This window comes from Poecilia reticulata, linkage group LG8 (genome assembly GCF_000633615.1).
Source record: "Poecilia reticulata strain Guanapo linkage group LG8, Guppy_female_1.0+MT, whole genome shotgun sequence".
Taxonomy (NCBI): Eukaryota; Metazoa; Chordata; class Actinopteri; order Cyprinodontiformes; family Poeciliidae; genus Poecilia; species Poecilia reticulata.
The window spans coordinates 9322154-9345676 of record NC_024338.1 but is presented as its reverse complement, the minus strand read 5'-3'; the positions used below and the strand labels follow the sequence as shown (position 1 = coordinate 9345676).

The 23523-nt window shown below is 38.0% G+C and overlaps 1 protein-coding gene across 1 annotated transcript in view; it reads right to left on the bottom strand.

The window, feature by feature from the left end:
• grin2aa (glutamate receptor, ionotropic, N-methyl D-aspartate 2A, a) overlaps window positions 1–23523 on the bottom strand; it is a 152837-nt gene that overhangs the window by 9563 nt on the left and 119751 nt on the right. Inside the window, exons 5-12 of the mRNA XM_008415757.2 lie at window positions 21516–21718; window positions 18001–18172; window positions 17368–17521; window positions 16465–16590; window positions 14370–14599; window positions 11478–11638; window positions 5642–5731; window positions 4496–4593 (exon numbers count right to left, since the gene is read on the bottom strand). Of these exons, the coding sequence (XP_008413979.1) occupies window positions 4496–4593; window positions 5642–5731; window positions 11478–11638; window positions 14370–14599; window positions 16465–16590; window positions 17368–17521; window positions 18001–18172; window positions 21516–21718 (1234 nt within the window). The remainder of the gene's footprint in view (window positions 1–4495; window positions 4594–5641; window positions 5732–11477; window positions 11639–14369; window positions 14600–16464; window positions 16591–17367; window positions 17522–18000; window positions 18173–21515; window positions 21719–23523) is intronic.

Sequence of the window (23523 nt, the reverse complement as noted above, 5' to 3'; positions counted from 1 at the left end):
AGCATTTATACTAGAATATGAAGTGTGCAAATTCCCTCGTAAGGTAAGGTAAGGTAATTTTATTTATATAGCACATTTTCAGCAACAAGGCAATTCAAAGTGCTTTACATGAGTTACAAGGAAATACAAACAAAATAACAAACCAAAGGAAAGAAAAAAGAGGAAAGAAAACTAATTTAATATTGTTCTAAAGTATGTAAACTAAGTGCTCCTGTTCAGAGTTGCTAAGTATCTAATTCCATTTCTAAATAGTGAGTACTCTACAGTTTCTGATAAAATAAGCTAAAGAGTGACTGATCTAATTCCTTTTCTGGGTTAAAGTGAGCACTCCACAATTCTAAGTGTAAGCAACCAGACTACATGGGCAGGTTTTAAGTGTGTGCGCTAATTCCTTCGTGGAAACTTTATGGCATGACAAGTTCAACCCATTCTGATCTCTGTGATCAGAATKGGATTGTTTCAACTATCAGCGTGTGGTGTAAATGAAAAAGGTTATTTTTGATCATAAATGGATGTCCTCTGTATATTTACTGATCTTTATTTACAATAGTTGAAAAAAACAACAACAAGCAGCAACTGCTTACATACTAATCCCTGTTTTAAATACTGAAAACATTTTTAGTTTAGATGTAATATCTATGTCTGTATGAAAAAATTGTGTTATTTCTTCACACATTGTTTTACTAAGTAATTGTACTCAAATTCTAAAACTGAACTTCTCACATGTTTATTTGTCCAAGATTATTGTATTTCATTAAACGTTTATTTCAAGCCTTTTTACACGTTTTTGCCAACTTCCTCCTCCTGTATTTGAAATCTAATTACTTTATTTTTCTGATTTCAAAAAGTAACAGCTCAATGAAAAAAACAAACAAAAAAAAGAAAACCAGCCAATTATTTTAAATTTTGTTTCTTGTTCTGAGCATTTTGGCAAAGTGTTGCACCTTTTATCAAAGCAATCTTTTTTTTTTTTAAGAATAGCTTGAATATCACCGATCACAGGCCTCCACACACCTGGCCCGATAGTCCAAACGGAGCGTTTCTTTAGCGTTAAAAAAAGAAAGTTAGAAAAGCAACAAAGAGCTTATCTTTTCTCATTTCTCACTCTGTGTACCATTTCTTCTGTCTCCCCTCCCACTCTGACTTCCTCTGTGACATTTGGTGCTTGGCTAATCCAATCTGTGTCATTCAGGGCCGGTTAACTAAGGCTGCTAGTGGGGAAAGACAAATATCATGGTGGTTCTCAGCTACATGTGTCTGACTGCAGACTTACTAACACGTCATTACCCCTCAACTTCAACGGAAGATCATTTATCTCTCTTAACATTTAAGAACACGCTGAAAGATGTAGTGAAGGGACACGTTTTCAGTCATATTACGCTGAGTAGTGAGATCAATCTTGATGCAATAAGAAGAATGTGGCAGTCACGTCTGGACTAAGACCAAAATTTGACCCTGTCGTTTTTGGTTCAGATGAAAAACAATTTACATAACAGGTAAAAAAAAAAAAAAAAAAAAAGGTTGCATGAATCTTTCTGAAATGAAAATTCTATATATATATTTTTTTTACAATGACAACACGAAAAGTACGTTTCATAAATGCATACAGGAAAGCTTGTTAAAGATATGAAAAAGGTATATTTTGTATTAATTTTAGCAAAGAGTATTCAGTATGTTCATTGTATTTCTTGGTACTACAAACTATATGGGTTTAAAAATAGCTGGATAGCTTATACATACACTAGTATGTATAAGCAATACATACTAATGTAATAGAGAATTAACTGTAAGCATGTCTACATTTTATATAAGTGATGATTATGTATTGTTACCCTTATGGAAGAGCATTAAAAGGTAAAGCTGCAGTGATAATGCAATGTAGAGTACAGTACGGTGGAAGAGGAGGGGGAAAAAAATCTCCATATAGTAGCAAAAGTTACCAAAAGTTACCAAAAGTATCAATACAGGAAGGACAACATGAATCTATGCATAAATTGTAAGACTGAATTCTCTTTTTTTCCTTCCAGATGAGATATGAATTGATACCCAAATGAGTAAAGGCACATTTCAGCAAAGGTTTCCTGAAGGTTTTTCTCTCCACTGCTTTACTTCCCAGATGCTTTGCTGTCGACCTATCTTGGTTTTTTTTTTTTGTGTGTGTGTGCGTCTCGACTCGGTGAATTACATCCCCTGATGCTGTGCTGCTTCTCCTCCAGACTGAGTGCCGCTGCCGTAGGAGGTCACACATCTCAGTCCAGTACAACAGCAGTCAGAATGTGATTAAAAACTTTGATATCATAGCTTTTGCGATGCAAGAATGATCATATATTTTTTATATCACCTATAACCGTCATAAAGCTTTTACATCATGAAACAGCTAGATTGCTTCATAGCTGTTATGGTTTGAAAGCCAAGGTCTACAACTCCAAACTGTCTAAAAATGTTTAAATAGATCGGATGTTAAATTAATTGAGTCAATCCTGACTCACAAAAATCCCCAATTGGGCCTGAGGACATAATTTCTAACATGTGAACAGAAGAATTTCTCCTTCCACCAAACATTCCATTATTACAGTGCTTTAAGAGCAGTCGGCTTTCTTTGAGGTTATCCTTTGTGGCAATCTACTTTGTTTTCATCAATTGCAAACCATAATCAGAAATAACAGAAGTAAACGCTTCATATCTCTGTGTATGTAATGAATTTTTATTAAATATCACTTTCACTTTTTGAATTAAATTACTGAAACAAAAACTTTTCAGGGATGTTCTAATTCACCTAGATGAAACTTCATATTTTGTCTGCATCGTTAATACTTTAAGAACAGGGTGTTCCTCAACATTACTGAGTGACTTTTAACATGTTCATATTAAAAGCTCCCGACAATATGCAGGAGTATTACTTTATCTTCTTTATCTTCTAAACAAATAGCAGGAGAACAAATTTGTTACACGATCAGAAAATTGCTTAAGAAGAGAGAAAACATGAAATGGCTGTTTTCTTTTCTTTTTTTTCAATTTGTTTTCATTTAAGCTTTTGGATCCTTTAAAATAATGAACATTCTTCCTGCCTGTGGAACGTTCGAGTGTTCTCCACCGGTATCTGATCAAGCAGCATCTGCCAAGATACAGAGTCCCCTTCATCGATCACAGACCTGGCCTCCTCTCCCTCTTCTCCTTGTCCTTTTCTCGCCACGTTCTTTTCGTGCCCCGTCTCTGACCATCGCACGCGCACACTGTCACTTTCCCGATGGTGTCATCACTTTTTCACCCCGTCTGTTTACCCTCTTAATCTCCTTTCACCTTAACTCTATAATTTATCCCTCCTCTCCCGCTCGCTCGCACTTTCTCTGTTGTTCCCCTTTATCCTTACCTTTGCGACTGGCACAGACACACAACAAATGGAGAAACACTGAAATTATCAGTGTGACACAGACTTGAAGTACTCTCTGTTAAAATCTGCAATGGATGGCTGCTTGAAAATTAAAAAAGAGACAATGTGACATTGATACAGAGAAGAAGCAAACCAGGCAAAACAAAAACAGTGGGACCTATTTTTGTTAAAATGATCTCTCGAGTATAACAGACGTTGAATCTCGAAGCTCTGACAGGACTCAGGTACAGGTAAGCAACTGAAATGCATTTCCAAGCAAGTGTTTGATAATATTCAAATCTACAAACCACCTTTCTTATAAATTGTAAATTTGGTTATTTTTACATAAAACTAATCCATATTTTCATTTTAGTGGCATCATCTCACATTACATTGAGTACATTTTTTCAGTGGGTAATACATGATCCTAATGCATTAGATTCATTGCAGATACAGCAAAAGAAGAAAAAAATGAGATGGAGGAATATGATTGTCAAAAAATATACATTGAGATTTTTAGATCACATATTTTCAAGAAAAAAAGTAGATCTCTGACAGAAAAAAAGAAAATGTGCCATTATTAAATGGCATAAACATTTGAACTGAAATGTATATATTCTATTCCATATCATACATGGTAAAGGAGAAGGATAAGTGCTTCCTTGAGGAAAACAAAAAACTAACATGGATTTTTTTTGAACCACTGAAGAAATGTACTTAAGTTCTAGGTTGGATATTTCTACATTTTGTAGTGTGAGATAATGTTACGACAATAAAATATGTTTGCTTTAATTTTTTACACATCTTAGTCAGTGTTGAGGATGATATACACAAACACACAAACATAAAATACATATTATCATATACTGAACATACAAAGATTTTGAGTGTCATTTAATAACATTTTTTTTTAAAAAGACAATGTGTCATTTTTCTCTCTGTTGTCTCAAAAATACACTGCTAGTCATTTTTATGCATGTGCATGCTTTACAATTCAGGTAAAGCACATTGTTTGACTTGGTTTTTGCAATGTGAGCAGCATTATCCACTTGGAAATTAAGGAATGCTGTGTGCAAGTGTGTGTGCGTGCTGTGTGTGTGCTGTGTGTGTGTGTGAGTTTCTCACCATCCCCGATGATGGCCAAGATGGCCAGATCCACCTGTCGCTTCCAGAAGGAACCTTTCTGCAGAGCAATGCCATAACCAGTGGTAGCAAATATGTACCTGAATACACAATCACATAACAACAGAAACCTACAAGTCAAAATATGTGATTTCTCCATATTAAAAAGATGTTTAAGGGACAAAGCAAGGATAATGGGACATAAAAATAAAATGAATAAAAGTTACAGATAAACAGATCCTAAAACAAGATGCACATTAGTACAATGTACTTATATGAGCCCAAGCATTTCCAGTTGAATCAGTAAGTGAGGTAATAACAGTGGATTGCAGTGTATTTCACTTGAATTTAGGTAATAGACCAACACAAATTTGTCCTTAATTGTGGAGGGAAAGCTGTTAGATAAATTCTTTTTCAATTTAATTCATTTAAAAAAAAAATCCAGCCAGCTTAATTTGTAGGAAGGTTACAAACAGGTGGGCTCTATTTACAAATCTGGGGATCTGTGAATTTGAACTGAGTCTTATTTCAAGGTATCAAGTTCAGAGGACTAACAACAACTGAACATCAGGCTTCGCTCGAGAGCTACAACCCGGCAATTACTAGATGCTCCTTTTAAAACACACCTGAATCAAATAGATGGCTCATCAGCAGGCCCCTGAAGAGCTGAATGACATGCTGATGGCTGAATTCAGGTGCGCTGGTGCAGGAATGCATCCAAAAGCTGCAGGACAGTATAAAGCTCTGGAGGACGGCCTGAGGTTCACCCCTGATGTAGCTTGTGTAATCAGCTTAGGGTGCAGTGTTAGCCTTTCCAGTAAATATAAATTAATATCAACAATAAATTCTATTGGTGTTGCAAATTTTGTTGTGTTGTTTTTTGGAAATAGAAACGTTCTGTGGATTCAACGTCTGATCAGGCATAGATTAGCAAAACCACGGCAAAAGGGAATCCCTTTCTTTTCAAACAGATTTTAGACACGTTCCCAAAATGTCAGCTTCTTTTACCGTCACTGCATGACTCACTGTCCCAAAAATAAGCTACCCCGGATCCGCTGCGCCTGAGCTGGGCAACGCCACAGAGCCTTTTCTCTATCAATCGTTTGGATAAATGGCTACCCGTTACTTAAGAACTGTAGCTTTATTTACCCGCTGCCGATGGTCACAAGCTTACACCCTTCATCTCTTCCAGCCATGTAGTTCAACACTGCAGCGTCATAAATGAAGGCATCCAGTTTGCTGTATGGGGACAACAGAACAGAGAACAATGAAAGAATAGAGATTTTGAAAAGGTCTTTCACGTGGTTTTTTTTTAATAAAGAATGAGTAAGAAGTGCACAGGAGGAGACAGAAGGCAAAGCAGCACTGCCTTATTTTTCAAAGCGTGTTGGTTGCAGATCAATTGTGAAGTGTTAAATCATCTCCAATAGGCCTGCAATCCAAGCGTATCCAAACACAAAGGACACAGAGGGGATTGACGGTTCAATACGAAACGCTCCATTGATGATAGGCCCTTGGAGGCGCATGGGGATTCTAAACAAACTTCAGGCCCTCACAAACATTTACTCTGTCCTGCCTCGGACCACACAGAGACTCGTAAACAAGTCAAAAAGGAAAAGAAAAAAAAAAGAAGTAAAAGATCCAAGCCCCCTGACTGACATTTCTAATGTAACCGATACTGTCACTGGCCACTGCTCTCTCACCATCTCTGCTCACGCACAAACACCAGACTCAGACACTCAGCACCCCGCTAATAATCTGGTGACTGGCTGGCATTTTCCAGAATGTCAGACCCAGCCCTTTAAAAGACGCTCACAGCTGATAGGTTAGCTGTGTAATTAGCTTAACCCACCACTGTCAACAAGGAATACGTGTGTCCCAACATGGAGAGCAGAGATTGCACATCGGTCGGCGTGTATGACCACCTAAATTAGGGAGCGCACCGCCGCCTTTCTACAAGCATGTGCATGTCTTTTAGAAAACAGGAAGCTCTATAGTAACCAAACATTTATCACATCCTTGTAATGGGGAGAAAAGGGCGCAATAGATTATGAAGTGCTTTAATGAAACCTTTTTAAATGTCAGGTTAAATTTCTCCTTAGCCTTGAATGAATAGTTCAGACGTTTTAGAGTTAGATTCTAATAATTAATAATCAATGAATAACCTGCAAGAAGATCTTAAGTTTTCGAGCTAACAGTCAGAGCTATGTCACAACAAAAGTAGACGTTAGCCACAAACAACAGCATGCTTAGCGAAACAGACGAGAGAGAAAATTAAAGCAGAGTAAAAAGTGAATGATACAGCCTTTTACCTGAAACGCTGCCGCTTTACTGTTGTAACAAATTGACTCGTGACTTATATTCCAAAACCGTTGTGTATTTGAATTAATGTTCAGATGAGAAGGTTATGTTTTCATACTTGTATGGTTTTCATAGTAAATAACTACATAAATCAATTTAAAGTACCACTACAAAAGGAACCACGTATAGATTTTCTTCTGTTTTAGGGTTTGTGTCACACTTCAAACTTTTAGAGCCAGAATAAATACAAACTGTAGATTTCAAATGAGTTACTTTAATAAGGGAAAAAGCTTTCCAAAGAAAACTGGCCCTCACAGCACGAAGTAGGGCAAAAGAGCTTAAAAAGCAATATATTATGACCCCATCTAAAGAAGTTCAAGAACAGATGAGAAATGGAGTCATTGACATCCATCAACTTGGGAAAAAGTTACAAAGCCATTTCTAAAGGTCAGGGGAGTCTGGCAAATTATCCACAAATGGAGTAAACACAGAAGACTGGCGACTCCTTCCAGGACTGGCCAGTCCACTAAAAATACTTAGAGTGTTTTGAAACTCCATGCGGGAATTCACAGAAGAACCCAGCACAATATCTTCAACCACTTCAAGCCTCACTTGTCTCAGTAAAGGTCAGAGTTCATAATTGACGCGTAAGAAAGAGTCCAGCGGTGAAAATAATTGTTGACCAAACAAACCCAAAGGCCCATCTCACATACGCAAGTAAACATTTTGTTCTTCCCTAAGATGTTGAACAAAAAAAATAAATTCTGTGCCCTGGCAAGACAAAAAGTGAAACCTTTCGGAAGAGTGCGCGTTTCTCGTTACATCTGGAGTAAAACACAGAACACAGAACTTCATAAAAAGATTGACAGCCGAACAAGATGGTGGTAGTGTGATGGTCTTGGGTTGGTTTGCTTTTTCAGGACCTGGACAACTTGTTATAATTGATGGAACCATGAATTCGGCTCCCTACAAGAGAAACATGACAGAAAATACACAGCCATTAGTTCATGACTTTGGACTCAAGCACACTTTGCAGCAGGACAACGATCTGAAGAGCAAATCCAACGTCTGGATGAAGAAAAAGAAACAAAACTGAAGTCTTTTAAATCTGTAAGGTCAAATCTGCTAGTGGTCAAACACCTCATATTACTGTAAATAATCATCTAATACTGTGAAGTGGGTTAAGGTTTCATCAAACAATCTCTACAAAAGCAGTTATTGCAGTTTTGAGAATTTAGGCATTTCACTATGGCAAATGTCTGCACTTTTTGTGAACCTGCACTAGCCACTACCTGGGACACTAATGCCTTTTCCAAAGAAAAATTGAAAATGCTAAGAAAATTAAGTACTGCCCATAACTTCTGAAAAGAACCATGATTATCAAATTCTTAACTGTCACTTTAAATCCCAGTCTAGTTTTAAAATTACTGAAGGTTGGAGGCATTCCTAGAGATGACTAATCCAATTCCAAGGATCGGACCTGTTCAAAGGACTGGCACTGGAGTCTGTCATTGAACTCAATTTCCAGCAGCTGTTGATGAGGCACTAAGATTGCAAAACTTACACACATTTCACAGTTTTCTTATGAAAAACAAAACATAGGTTGGAGATATTTTTTTCCTCAGTGTATTATGACTTATGTCACGTGACCAGCTCTGCACACTGTGTCTCGACAGCTGCTGATGAAGGGGGGAGCTGAAACACTAGCCAACTCATTTTATAGAATTCAAAAGAAAAGTATGAAGCAAAAAAAATAAAAATAAAAAACAATTTCTTATGAACAAAATACAGAGCAAAACGACACTGATACGTGTTTAAAGTTAAATGAGCAACAATAAATAGAGCTTAAACATTCCAAAAATGTCCTTTGCACCAGGTTTAACGCTACACAAAATGTGATAAGTTCTCAATCTTAAGTTCAGGGTTTAATCTTATGTTTCTGGTCTATTTTGGTGAACAAACAATATTTTACATGTATTATGTCCAAGAACTTAAAACAGCCAGTAATGAACCGATTGGAGCACGCCAAACTTAAAATTCAAGCAGGCTGTGAAGATCATTTTAAGTGCAAATATATTGCGGCTATACCCATTAGCACTTAATCAAACTGTTTACAAAAAACTGTTGCGCTGTGCAGTACATCGGAGGACTTTGTAAAAAGATTAATGTTCTGCAGAAATTCCTCTTGGGACCAAAGTTTGGTCAATCTCCAAAAAAAAAGAAAAAAAAAGTATTGAACTAGGACTCTGTATAGACATGGTCAATTGAGGAAGTTAAATTGTCAATTAGGTAGACATGCAATCATCCACAATGTAGGTAAATCAGAAAAAATACTTACTTGAACTTGCATTATGAGGTCAGTCTTATGGTTTGCACATCACCATCAGCACCCCTGTACTACAAACGTGCATCATTTTCTGTGGCAGATATTGATTATTGAACCAAAAATATCAGACTAATAATCCGGACCTAAGCAAGAAGTAAATGGTAGATTCTAGGGCTGGGCAATAAATCAATAAGAATATATATCGCAGTAGATAACTGATCAATATCAATAGAAATTGGGCCCGATGGATTGTTCAATAATTTCACTRAAGTCCGATTCAGAACTGCACGGCACTTTTGGGGAATTCAAGCAGAGGAAAGGCGTTAGCTGCTCAACTTTACTCAGCCAGTGAAGCAAAGTGGAAGACATCAGCATCTGGTAAATAGAGTAACATGCACAGCAGTTTCAGGTTTTGCCACTGTGCCTCAGAACTGCTTAAAAAAAACAATGTGTATAACAAAGGAAAGGTCACCCCAACAGTTTGGAAATATTTCAGGTGTTTAGTTTTCTTTGTTTCTTTTAAAGCAAAGAAAACTATTCAATAATTATTGATATCTACTGATGAGAAATGCTTTTGTCGAGATACATTTTTCAGTCATGTCATCCAGCCCTAGATCCTCATTTACATTGCGTTTGGTTGGATCTTTTTTTTTTTTATTAATTTAAATTTATTCTGTGGTGTGACTATTCTCTGCAGACTTATTCAATGACTGAGTTGTGGAAATGCTCCTTCAGAGAGTTACTTCATGTACAGCTCTTTAACTCTTAAATCCAAAATCCCATTAGGAATATTAGGAAGAGTATGCCTTCCTAATATTGTTTACAACTTTTGAAGTTATTAAACTTCAATTCAGTTTTAAAAAAATCCCCAAAACAATGACTTATGAAATTYTTGACAATTTTTTCCCCCCTCAAATCAAAATTAAAATGTAAACAATCTTACACTATATTAGCAATGTAAACATCCTCAAGTTACTGGATAAAACTAGAACACAGAGTGTGCATCAGATCAAGAAGGTGCATAGGAATACAATATTTGACGGTATTAAAAAGTCAAGAGTTAAAGCTTGGGTGTTATTCGCATTTAGATTCAAATCGACTTTAATAGGTCCTATTCTTGTGACTGTAACAGATTTTATTTTTAAATCTTGTCAGCATTGTGTATTATGAGACCTAATCCTGCTATCAAGCTCGCTGCAGTGTTGCTTATCCACTAAYGCTGTCAAATAGAAATATTATCCAGAGTATTATTGAATGCACAGATATTCAGCTGGCTTGCTGTGCAAACATACATGACTAACAAGAGAATATCTTTTTTAATATCTGCTGTCATTCTGAGGTATGTAACACAGACGTAATGTCAAACTTCTATACATATGTTATAACTCCAAAGATTAAAAACTAGCAGTCCAGATTTTATATATATATATATATATATACACACACATGATTATAGCTCCCAGAATATATCACATTTATGTAAAAATCTGTGTTTTTCCATAGAAATAATTTCTGCTCCAGTTACGAACTGCATTCATATTTCTGCCAATAACTGTGTAACTTACGTCATAGTAGCAAGCTATGCAGTATTTATACAAGTTACACTTTTCATACTCAGTGAAGGTTAAACTTCGTACTCGTTCTCATACAGGAAGCTAAAATGACCTAGTCTAAATTCACACTGCAGGCCTTAATGCTAAATTCCGATTTTTGGTCAAATCAGATTTTTTCTTTTTTTTTTTTTGCGCTGGCCTTTCACGTTTGCAAATATATGCGACTTGCATGTGAGCTCCGTGTGAACTACAAACAACCTAAGCATGTGCAATAGACAGCCATGTAACTTCACACGTGTTTGTGGAAGTAAATATGGATGCTAATGCGGATACTAGTGTACCATTCTGTCTTTTCTTTATTTCCTCCAATGGGTATCTCACATCAYCCGCTTCCCCTTTTCCCCCCACACAATACTGTTTTTTTCCCTCTTTTTTTTGTTTTGACCAATTTTACCTTCAACTTCCTATCCACCCAAACCTTCTCAAAGTTATCCAACTCTTCAATTTGTCTTTGGTTACCTTGTGATAACCYCCATCACCTTTCATTTGTCCGCAGGAATACAGATATGCAGAGAGCCACACAACATCAGTCCCACAAGTGGAACCAATACTAAAAATATCTCTGCTATTCTTTTTAACRAAGCCCACTCTAAGAGGATCTGTTGAACACATACGCAAGCTCACTCATTTGAATAATAATACCTACATGTACAAAATATCAAAACTGCAATCTAAATTTGAATTTGTGTAAATAGGGTTAAGAGGCACTTCCAAGATGGAAACAAGAGAAAACATGCATTTTTACCCTGATTTGAGGCTGACAAGTGCGTCCACAACACCAGTTTGATGGTACTTCACCATGTACTGGTGCATGGCTGGGTAGTTCTTCCTGATGTTCCTCTCAGTGGACCCATTCGGGACTGTCCCAAAGCGGAACGGAGGAGAGTACGCGTATGGATTCTGAAACTGCGGTGGGACAAACAAACAAGAGCAGGATAGAATAACAAAGAGCTGCTAACTAAAATGCAAAGATCACAGTTTTTACTGTGCATTTGTAGTCATAAAAAGTGTCTGAAATAAATTCCCTCAAAGTAAATTTACAACAAATGCAGTACATATAAATCTGAACTTTGAACTTTTATTCAAATAAATCACAATGAGAATTAAAGGAGTTGAGTGTTACTTAAAGGGGTGTTATTACGTATATTCCACCTTCAGTTGTTATGAAAATGCTGTATATATATATATCAAACATCAGTTAAAAGAAAACTGGGGGGGAAGAGTTGCAACAGAAATCCTAAGGGCATTGGGCTGATGAACTCAGAAGACTCGTAGTTCCATCAGGTGTTTGCTAATTGCTGCTGCCACTAGTCTGGAGGAGCTGCGTGGGGCGTGGGGTGCTCAGTGATTCAGAAGCTAATCTGGGGGCTGCAGCTCCGAGGAGGAGCTTTAGGTGGTGCATTGTATGAGCAAGCGTTTAGGCACCCCCAAAATGTCTGCAAGAGCACACACAAACATTTCTCAAAAAACATGTGAAAAAATTAAACCAACACTCCAAGAATGTTTCTGATGGGGGAATAACATTATGACATCACATAATACTCAAAGAAGTCAATTTYACATAAATCTCCCCTTTTTAATAAATGWTTTTGTAGCTAAACGAACGTCACTTATTTGAGTTTCTCTGGTTCTCAGTTGTCTAAAACAAAGTGTTGACTTTGTACAAAAGACAAGCATGTTAAAATAAAACCAAGCTCAGCTTTAATGTTGCGCTAATGGCTCAATATTCAGCCTCTTTCAGAGTGTCCAGTCATTCCTCATTTTGTTCTGGCCCTTTCATTCCTCCCTCGTCTTTCTTGGTATGTTGCTTCCCACACAACCACATTATTCCGTTCTCTACCAAAACTGTCAGCCTGGCCCGTATCTGTCCGCCCCGTTTGTCATGTGCCATCTTGTAAGTCTTGGCGTTTCACTAGTCCTCAGTTATCCCCTCTCCCCCTTCTCCCATGCCAGTTGATGTACCCCTGATTCTCTCMGTCCCTCCCTCCTTCTCTCTCAGTGTCTGCCAGGTGTCAGAGCTCGTGACGTCACGCTTTCCCTTGTAGCACCAAGTCATACATCTGAAACTGTGTCCGTAGGAAATCTCTGCCCTTTACACTTATTTTTTTATTTATTTYGCTACATCTTGTTTGACCTTTGCCTCCTGCATTTAAAATGTTCTTCCTCATAGCATGACCAGCTTTCTCTCTCATTTTTTCTTTTTACCGCAAAAAATGTAATATGCATATTTAGAGATAGATAGTAAACAAGTACCATCATACAGGTTGTAAATTTGATCATTTAATTTAATAATTTTAATTTAAAAAAAWGAAAATTAAACAGAAATTTTAATGATGCCGCCCTATTAAACTGGTTTGTATTCAGCTGTTACAGGCTGACCTATTGCTTAACAAACCTAAGCAACCGACGACTACTTAGCTGGCGTCAAATTGGTATCAGGTCAAGCAGGAAATTAGACAGCTTTACAACTCTRTACATTTTGAAAGTTGAGTACCCTTTAGGATTTCACCATGTTGTCAGAATAATCTCTTGTCACCAGTGTTTTTTTCCTCACTGGGCCTGGGATATAAAGGTTACAGTAGGAAATCGAATGGTGATCTGCAGCAAAGACGCCATTCTTTGGCTTGGAAGTCATCCCCGCATGGAGATACCTACTTGTAGCATTTGTGAGATGTTTAAAAATAATGTAAATCTCACAGTTAAGGGTTSCTTTGAACCCACTGCGAGAAGGGTTCAGTGAATGCGCATATGAAACTGGGGGGTTCGGTAACTCAMAAAAGGTTAAGAACCACTGGTCTAAGTACATTTTTAGTAAATTAAATACTTTTCCCTTCAAATATTAAATTTAACACAGGTGTCCTTTATTTTCAAAGGGTGATTAAGTCTTTAGTTGAACAAACAGAAAGAAAGAGAAAAAATATAGATTTGAATTTTATTTGTCATATACAGGCCTGAGTGTCATACATATTTTCCCCATTGAAATTGCGATTTAACCTATAAATTCTTCAKGAGAAATAGGAACTGGTTAATGCCAGCCACTTTAAATCGGGGAGAGGGGACRYGTGTAAAAAATAGATTTTTTTGAGAGTGATGTAATTTTATAATGTCATTCCCTCTTCAAATACGTACCTGGATTGCTTTGATTTTTTCATGCAAATTTACCCAAGTTTTAAAATGATTCACAGCTTTTAATAGTAGTGATCCAAGGTAAGTAAATTCGCATTTTATCCAATGTGAGACTATTATTTTAATCATATGAACATGAAGTAAAACACTTGAACCTTAACATGAATTTGGGAAAAACTCCATACTTGAACAAGCTCTTAAAAACGATACCCAGAAGTAAAACAAAATTATAAAGGTGAGAGCCAATGAAAGAGCAGGGARTACACTTGCTGCACATTCATATTCATTATAATCATCACATGAGAATCTGTGAAATTAAGCTGGTTTTATTTAGAAAACAGTTTTACCCTCTTCCTAACAAATTMAGATYCTAACAAGGACCTAATATAGAAAGCATATTTACAGTATATTATGTGCAACTGTTCAATYATTGGCCCAGCTGCCTACTGACATTCTCAATTGTTCCTAAGCAACGTTTACAAAGTCCTTTCTCTCTTTTTGTTGCCCTTACCTTGTTGTCTGACAGCCCAGTGACTTGGTCAACAAACTCCTCCTGAATCATGAAGGCAGCCAAGTTGGCAGTGTACGAGGCCAGGAAGATGACAGCAAAGAAGGCCCACACCGACACTATGAACTTGCTGGTGGTTCCTTTGGGGTTTTGCACTGGCACAGAGTTGTTAAAGACCAGACCCCACAGCAGCCAAACGGCCTTGCCCATGGTAAAAGAAGGACCGTGGGGATCTGAGAGATGCAATAAGAGGAAGAGACAGATGTTAAAGTAAACATAAGTTGCACTACCAGGCGTTATATAAGACATCAGTTTTTCAATGTTACTAACTTAATGACGGGGTCAAAGAGGGGGTTCAGTATGTTCAGTATGTTCGTCCTAGCGTTTTTGTACGTATCTTGGTCAAAACTGGACACYGTTATGGCAGGAGAGACATGAGAAGCGCTACCCTGCTTCAAAATGTGGTTTGATCTCCTACATCTAAGACAAGACRCTATTTTATCCATTTCCTTCAAACAACAAAAACACTGCATTGTTTCACTATATATTTTTACATAAGATACCAGTTTGTTTTYCTTTCTAAGGACTCCAGTTAAATAACCTTTCCTGGGTGTTACAATGAGCCTGCATTTAGTGCAATGTAACTGATATCAGTATGTTTACACATCTGCATAACATAAGTCTAAGCTAAGCTAACAACTTTAGGGTTGATATTGTGTTTGACTTCTTAAAGTCTGTCTTATTTTTACAAAACTAAGCAATTTAGTCGTTGCCCTGCGGTATTGACAGAGCGAGCTGACACAAGCACTGAAGATGCTTACGCCACTCTTAAGCTATTTGTGGAGCATCACTTTATGGTTCTCGGAAGAAAACTGAATGCAACACGACATGCAAACAACTTTGCATATCATGTTGAGTACTTTGCGTATACTGTGGCTGTCGGGTGACAAAAAAAAAGCAAAAAAAAGTTAGAATCTCTCACCCTGTAATTTGAAAAGGATTCGACAAATTTAACAATTTAGCACCGTTTTGGCTCAAAGCTGAAGTTTAAATTTCTACATTTATTAGACTGTTTAAAAACAAAAGTTGTGGTTTTCTTTAAATAAAATAAATAATATTGAGGATTTTCTTTTTTTTCAGAAAAAAGTGCTTGAAATCAACCCCTCTAGATTATCCCATTTGCTGGTTGTATCATTACACTTTAGCACACAAAATTTCTGAACTGCGATCTTCTGAATCAGGTGTCTTAAATCAAGGAAACATCTAAACATTGAAGTCAGTGCGCCTTGAGGACCGGGGTTGGGAAACTGCTTCACAGCTGCATCAGGAGAGGATCTCCTCTTGCACCCAGGAACACGGTGCACAGTATCTACCTGGAAAGTTCAGTTAATTTGTTAATAAGCTCTTGTCTGTTGAAGTTGTCTCTGTTTATTCCACAGTATTCGGATAACATGAGTCCTGGCTTTATGCCTTCATCTGTTATTGTGCAACCCAAGCCTCATCGGGGCATTTATAAACAATAACTGAGACTAATCTATTGTTTTCTTGATAATCAAATGGTGTCCAACTTAGTAATTTTGATGTGAATTACTAGTTTTGTTCATAATTAATATCATAAAAGCAGTCATTTGTAGTTACTTGTAGCTACAGCTAAACTCTTATTACTGCACACCATGCATTTTCATACACTTCCAAAACCTGTTATTTTATAGAATTTTTTGCGAAACCTAAAGCTAATGTGCTTTGTTAGCAATTAAGAGTTGCTAACAAAGCAATTGCTAATACTATAATAGTGTTAGTAATTGCTTTGGACCATAAGAGTATTTCACTTGCAGTGCTCTCTGCAATTTCAGCTAAAAGCAGTTGAGCTTTGTAAATGTCACTTTAAAAAAATGATTTCTCCAGATTGCTTGCATAGTTTAAGAACATTTTTATCATATCGAGTGACCCCCGTTTCAACTTGCTTAGGGCGGCGTACGCAAAATAATTAAAAGCGAAAACACAAAACCTCAAACACGTAGTTTGTAAACACCAATCTTTCTAAAGTTAGGTTTGCACCGATACAAATATGTAATGAAGGAGTTTATGTCGAGCTCACCTTTTCCCTGTGCCAGATTTCTGTTAAAGCCAAGAGGACTGATGTACTCAAACATGAAAACAGCCATTGCAGTCACCAGTAGGAGCATCACAAACATCATCACCCACACTGATGCACTGAATGGCTCTGCGAAAGACAACATTTAAGGCACAGGTGTCAATATCAACACAGGTTAAATCAACATTTCTCACACGTTTTCATCTAGTTTCTCCTCGGTCTGTTTTGCAGTGAACTGAAGGAATTAGATCAATTTTGTGCACATGGAGGAACCAAGAGAGTGGATTGCAAGCTGTGCCCTGTGCATTTAGAGCGCTTACAGAAAACCTCATACACTTGGATTTGATTATGCGAGGCACAGAACAGTGTAGGAAGCCCTGGTGTCAGCACTCCTGTCCTCCCTCTGAGCTCACAACTCTGCTGCAGAGATTAAACTCTGCTTTTATGTATGGAGGGGTTGGGGGGGTGGAACTGTTGGCATAGCGCAGAGCACTGAGTGAGGGTTGTGCAAGAAAAGTGTGTCTGCTGGCAAGCAGCCATTTAAGGGTTTTCCTAGTAAGCCCCCATAATGGCCACTTTCACAGCACTAACTGCGTGCAACATCCATGTCAGCGTGTGAACCTGAGTGCGAGTTTGTGTCCGTGTGCAGCATTCTGGTATCGGCCTGTGTGTTTCAGCTTGCAGGAATTTTTTGCTTAATTCCGTTTGCAAGGTCGGTCTTGTGCGCAGGAAGTTGCTGAGAAACTCCGCAGCAAACTGAGCCGATACGGCAAGAGTTTTCATCGCCCTTTGGTAAACTTCTGAAGTGTCGTGAGAAAGCAACTGAGCTGATTCCTCCAGATCAAAGTATATACACACACACACACGCACACACGCACAAAAATTGATAAAACTGACAGCAGTTACCGAGAAAAGCTGATGGCGAGACAGTTCCATTACTACGTGAGACCATGACGCTGATCCCAGTTTCTACGAACGGGACGGAGAAATCGATGACCTCAGAACGCTCCTCATTGATCGTCAGAGATCCGACGGCCATGACGGCTTTCTTATAGACCACCTTTTTGAGAAGTGGTGAAGAGGGAGGAGTGCATGGATTGAGTAATGATGGGGGGATGTGATTTTAAAAGAAATATGGAAGAAAAATAGCAAGGAGCAGAGGATAAAGAACATTAAAGAGACATTATTTAAATTTGTTTACAATGAGTTTCCACATTAAATGTGCTTTTATAGACATCACTGAACATTTAGACGCTCAAACTGTAAAACATGCAGCTTTATCCTTACGTATCCAAAATATTATTGAATGTATCATTTCTATCACTAATTTGGTTGAAGAAGTCAAACTTGCAGGATCGTTACACACAAAATGATATATTTTGAATGTTAGATTTTGTAGTTTGTTAAAATACAAAAAGGTTTTATTTAGAATTTGCTAAGATTTCTTTATTTTTTGGAGCATGTAAGATCAAATACTGCTTTTTTTTCTGATAGCACATACTTTTTGACGTGATCTTTTTTATTTGCACAGAGACTTACCTCTCCCACCATCCCATTCCAGACATTGTTGATTTTCTTGCCATGCTTGCCATTGGTTACCAGGTACAAGTCATACGTAAATTTGACGTACTTGGCAATCTTCTTCAGAATGTCGATGCAGAAGCCTTTGCAGCACTTTTTGATATACGTTCCACCAGCCTCAGTTGTGTTGCTGCAGAAACACAAAAATAAAGACCACCATTATTACAACTCAATTAAGCAATGCTTCGCTCGGTAACAGACGCTGAAAAGAAGACATGCTTAGAGAGGATATTTAACTGAGAGAAAATGGTAATTGACTCGACCATCTTTCCCTTTTCCTGGTTAATCACACACCGATGGCTCTACTTCTGGTAACTGCAGAGCCAACCTCTTCATTCATCCATTTCAAGTTATAAGTTTCGATGACCCGTCCTTTGAATGACAGAGAACTTTAAAACCAAGTTCTTTCTCTCCTTCCCCCTCTTCGTCTCCAGTCAAGGAGGACTTGACGGCATTGCATCTGCAGCGTCTTGCCATCTGTGTGTGTGAATCTGAGAGCAGAAGAGTTCAGAAACTTCTGACTCACACACACACGCACACACGCACGCACGTATACACGCTCAAACACAAACCCACACACGGTGTGCATTCACGTTCAAGAGTTCCCTTCAACTTTCAGCCACCTGGGAGTCTCATTTAACTTTTAGATGTGTGCTAATTAGAGGACGCCAACCTCGTCCTTTGATTTAACATCCAAATTTGACAAAGAGAGAGAGAGCAAAAAAAAAAAAAAAACAACTTGCAGGCTGTGACTCTGCAGTTTTCAGTCTGTTATGTTTCACCAAAGTGCACCTGGGAGTTCATGGCCTCCGCTCCAAAGTCTAAATGCCAACAATCATGGAACATTTTATTAAAGTGGCTTTGCTTACATTTCTGCTGCTTTGATTGAACAGTTGCCTCACTAAAACTGGACGTTTGGTAATCATGTTACCTGGGGGCTGGAAACTATGTGCAAAATAGTTAAGAAACAGAAAATATGGATAGATACTTCATCAGATAAGTATCTCTTTTATATTTTCATAGAAGCTACCATGACTCAGCGCTTCGGTGTTTAGCTCGTCCCTAAACAGAGAAACTGTCAAAGCTATTTATGTTGTAAGTTTGTGTTGAGTAATTGTGTGTTAATCTCTCTTTCCTTGAAAAAGCTGCTGATTAAGATTTTTTTGCCGAGTTCAACTGTGCACTCTTTGTTTTTCCTTAATCTCCTTTCTGTTCTTCCAATCCCCAGACATCATGACTTTCCTGTTAAAATCAGTAGAGCACTTCCTGCGTCACTAAATCATCGATCTGGAAATTTTGTTGCAAAGTCAGTGACTTGATACAATCGGCTTCCTCCGATGTATTTTTTTTTCAATTAGCATCAGAGGACCAATGAAAGTTGGCTAGGACTTATACATTTGACTAAAATGTCTGTACATAACTGGATCTAGATCAGACCACATAATTGGATTGTACTGAAATTATGTAGATCGGTAAATAAATTGTGATCAATTAGACCTATTTTTCAAGTGCCTGGAAATAACATTGGTTTCAAATTGGTTACAAATAAAACTGAACTGAGTACATATGGAAATGCATGCATTGATGAAATTTGGAATAACGTTAATGTTAGGTTATTTTAAAACAGCTTCTCCATGCGCAACCAAGAAGGTTTAACAAAAAAAAATGAAGAAAAACGTTTATCTGAGAGATTTTAGACACATTCACAGATTCTGTGGTTTAAGTAACTTATGAATTACTAATAAGAATAGCATTTCTATGCAGGGGAAGCACAAGACTAAGGGAATAAAAGAAAACTACATTTGGTTCTGGCTTGTTCAGAGTTTCATACAAGGGAATTAACTTTTAAAGCAGGCTTCATGAACTCATTGTAGTTCAGGGAGTAAGAGCCTTTGATATAACAGAGGCTGTTTGTGAAGTTGTCAGGCCAACTTCACACAGTAACACTATTGGGCTGGGGGGGGGGGGCTCCAGAGAGGGCATTGAAGGCCTGCGTATGATTGTGTGTTTCACTTAGTATGGCTTTTTCTCAGGGAAAGCCTGGATGAGTGAATTTAGATTTTTGCATGCATGGATACCCTTCAAACCCCAATCCAACTCTTCTGCTGCCACTCCCCATTTACTGCTTCTTTCCTCCCTTCCATCCAGCACTCTTTCTCCATCCAAATGGACACCACGGATGCTTGAGTGGGAATTGCTCTGTGGGAGGAAGGAACAGGGCTGAATGCACTGGTCTGTGAGTGGACATGTGGCAACAGGGAGCGTTTATGAACTTGTGAATGTGCGTTTGCGTTTCTCCTCGGAGATGCTTTATCCTCCGCCCTACTTCACAGTGATTCTGGATGATTATCTCTTTCAGCCTCTTTCCCTCAGACGCCCATTACTGTTTAATCATCTCTCCCGCTCCGTGTGGCTCCGTCATGGCGGAAACCTGAGACACAAATGCAGCGTTTTGTGTTGATTTGTGGCCATTTTTAATGGTGTGCCAATGAGAAACAAAAGAAATATTTTATGAGTTCTAAAGAAGTGTTGGCCAATTAGAATGCTTACATTGTTGACCTTCCTTGGTATTAAATAATGCTGTTCATTCTGGTTTGATAAACGTCAATCTCTGGGCCATATCCTGTTAGATTTGAACTTGTCTTTGTAAAAACTAAGTACTACCTTTGTCTTGAAACTTTCTGCATCGCAAACAGACCTTTCAAATTCTAACTTTGCAAAGTGTGAAATTTTAAAGACTTATTTTAAATCCACTTTTCTTGAGCCATCTGTGAGAGACAATTTGTGTAAGTAGTTGGCACAGTTTATAGAAATTTCTAATCAGAACTGTATAGTTAAGCAGGAAGTGAATGATGCGTAGGAGCTGCACCTAACAGTCTGAGAGTCTTGCTTCATGTCGTCTAATTTTTCTCTGTGGAGAAAAGACTTATTAGCAAATTATCTAAAAACCCGATTGGTCCAGCATCGGCCAAGTCGTTTAGTGACACGGTCTCACAATGTCTTTGCCTTGAAATCAGCTAAAAGCAAGAGCTTGTTGGGAGACAATTTGTTAGGAAAGGAAGTAAACTGCTTAGTTCAGCAGTCGCCTCCATTTTCAGTGGGAGGAAAGAAGCTGCTGCATAGGTCGAATACTGCACCTCTGTCACTGCTCATGACAGGGGGAAGAGAGCAACACAGCAACAGACCTAAAGTTGTTAGAAAATTGATCATGCACTTCCAACACCTTAAATTGTTTTTGGCTATTTTTGACTTACAATATAAAGTGTTTCGCAAAAGTCTCCATACCCTTTGAACCAGACAGGTCAACACAAAGTACTAATGTATACAATATTCGAGCTGAGGATACTGTTGTACTTTTATCAATGCGTCACAACATTTCTGATTCACGTGGAAAAAGTTTGATGCACAAACTATGCCTAGGGTTTTTACAGCAAATCGAACCGACTAGTAGAAAAGGCAGCAATCGGACTTACTCTTTGATATGCTTCCTGCAGGGCACAGAGTTCCTCATACAGGTGCCAGTGAGTCTTTCAACATCCTCCACAATAACAAAGGGTTTCTCCTCCAAGGTGACAATGGACAGGTGGTTGTCGTCCAGCTCAGCATCGCCAAACGAGTTGAACCGTGGCCACACCGGGTACTTTAGAGTCAGGCTGCGATTGTCAAGTTTTCCCATCTGTTGACAGGGGGAGGAGAATGTAGCATGAAAACAAACAGATTACGTGCAGAAACACCCTCATCAGCAAATATGCATTAGAGAAATGACTGAATTCAGTGAATTTACAAATCGAAGTTGGATGTGCTTGTGTTCCTACGGCTGCTGTTTGGTGTGGATCTTTGAACGACCGGGCTTGATTGTAAGCGGATACAGGCATGCGATTGCATAACCAAACCATTTCGGAGAAATAGTATTCTCTCTAAGACTAGATGTTTAAATTCTTATCATTTTACCTTTTTTTTTTTCAGATCATCCAATGGCAATATAATTACATTTTATATGTAATAGAAAATGTGTGTAAGAAGAGGCCAAATTTGAAGAAACATCAGAGAGATACCAGAAGGACAGATGCACAGACAGTAGGTGGAAAATGTTCTGCTATAAATGCAAACCTATACTGTATGCCCAAAAATGAAACAGGGGGCAGAGCTCCACTACAGAAGCTGGGAGGCTGGTTATATTTCAGAAAGTTTCCAGAGCTGTGATGTCACCGATTCCCCTATGGAAGACCTTTACCCTTTCACATCTCTGTAAATATCTATGTGTGGGGGGGTCTGCGAGTTTATGCCTTACTGTCAGATAGAGAAAAGGCAAGGAGGAAGAGAAAAACAGCAACAGACACAAGGCTTTGCATGACCTATTATATTAATAATACAGTAGAGTAAATAAAAAAGACACAAAATTCCCTTCTACTGCAGAAATCCTGCCTCTGTCTCTTCTTCCTCACTGTCTCCTGACTTCATATAAGCCTGAATGCAGAGTCATCTCACGGTGTTTCTATTGTAGATTTGTTCAACCTCATCATAGGAATTTGCAGAGAAACCACACATTTTTTGTTAGCATAACACACTTACAACATAATTCTTCTAATTAGTAAAGATAGAACCCTTTTTCAATGATCAGTCTTTTGGCCTAAATACCACATTTAAGCATATTTTACACAATTCAAAAACAGTTTAGATGTCAGCAAATCTAGAAGCCTAAGTCACTCCTTCTTTATCCAGTTTTAAACTGTTCTGATGTCTGTCAGAGGTCCCTGTCCTATTGGAGACAAAACTGTCAAGATGTTGATTTTTAAGCTGAAGGATTTGAGGCGAGTCTTTCGTCTACATTTTTCCATTCAATGTTTTCAATTCACTAATACAACTGACAGTGAAGCAGACCTACAAGATGATGCTACAACCGTTTGTTTAATATTCTTAAGTTTGAAAGCCTCACCTGGACTCTTCCAAACAAATGTTTTGTCATTGTAGCAAAGAAGTCCAACCTTTGCTGTATCTGACGATAAAACCTTTCCTGCAGAAGGCGTTTTGGTTGTCTACATGACAAATAAACTTTCATTTTTTTTATGGGTATTAGTGTAATATGTCTATATTCTCTGGATGTTGAAAATTGCCTGATCGCTTTACCACATACTGGAATGATGGAGTTGTTTAGTTTGGATAGGTGCCTAATGTGACAGTATTAGAAATGATTCACTTACATATTCAGGAACAGATACCTTTAAAGACAAAAGTTAAAAAGCTTGGTCAACATTTCCTCAATGAAGTAAAGTTAGTCCATTTGTGGAAAAGATTCCAGCCAACCTACCAGCTGTTGGTCGGCTATTGTATCTCAAAATCAGTAGCTGTGTTTTTTTTTTTTCCTTCTTTTTTTCCCAAAGCACCCACTTGGCACTTTTCACACATGACTCAGATCAGCTATAATCCGGCCTCCCCTTTGACCCTGCAGCCATAAAATGGTGCTTTTACCTATGAACACAT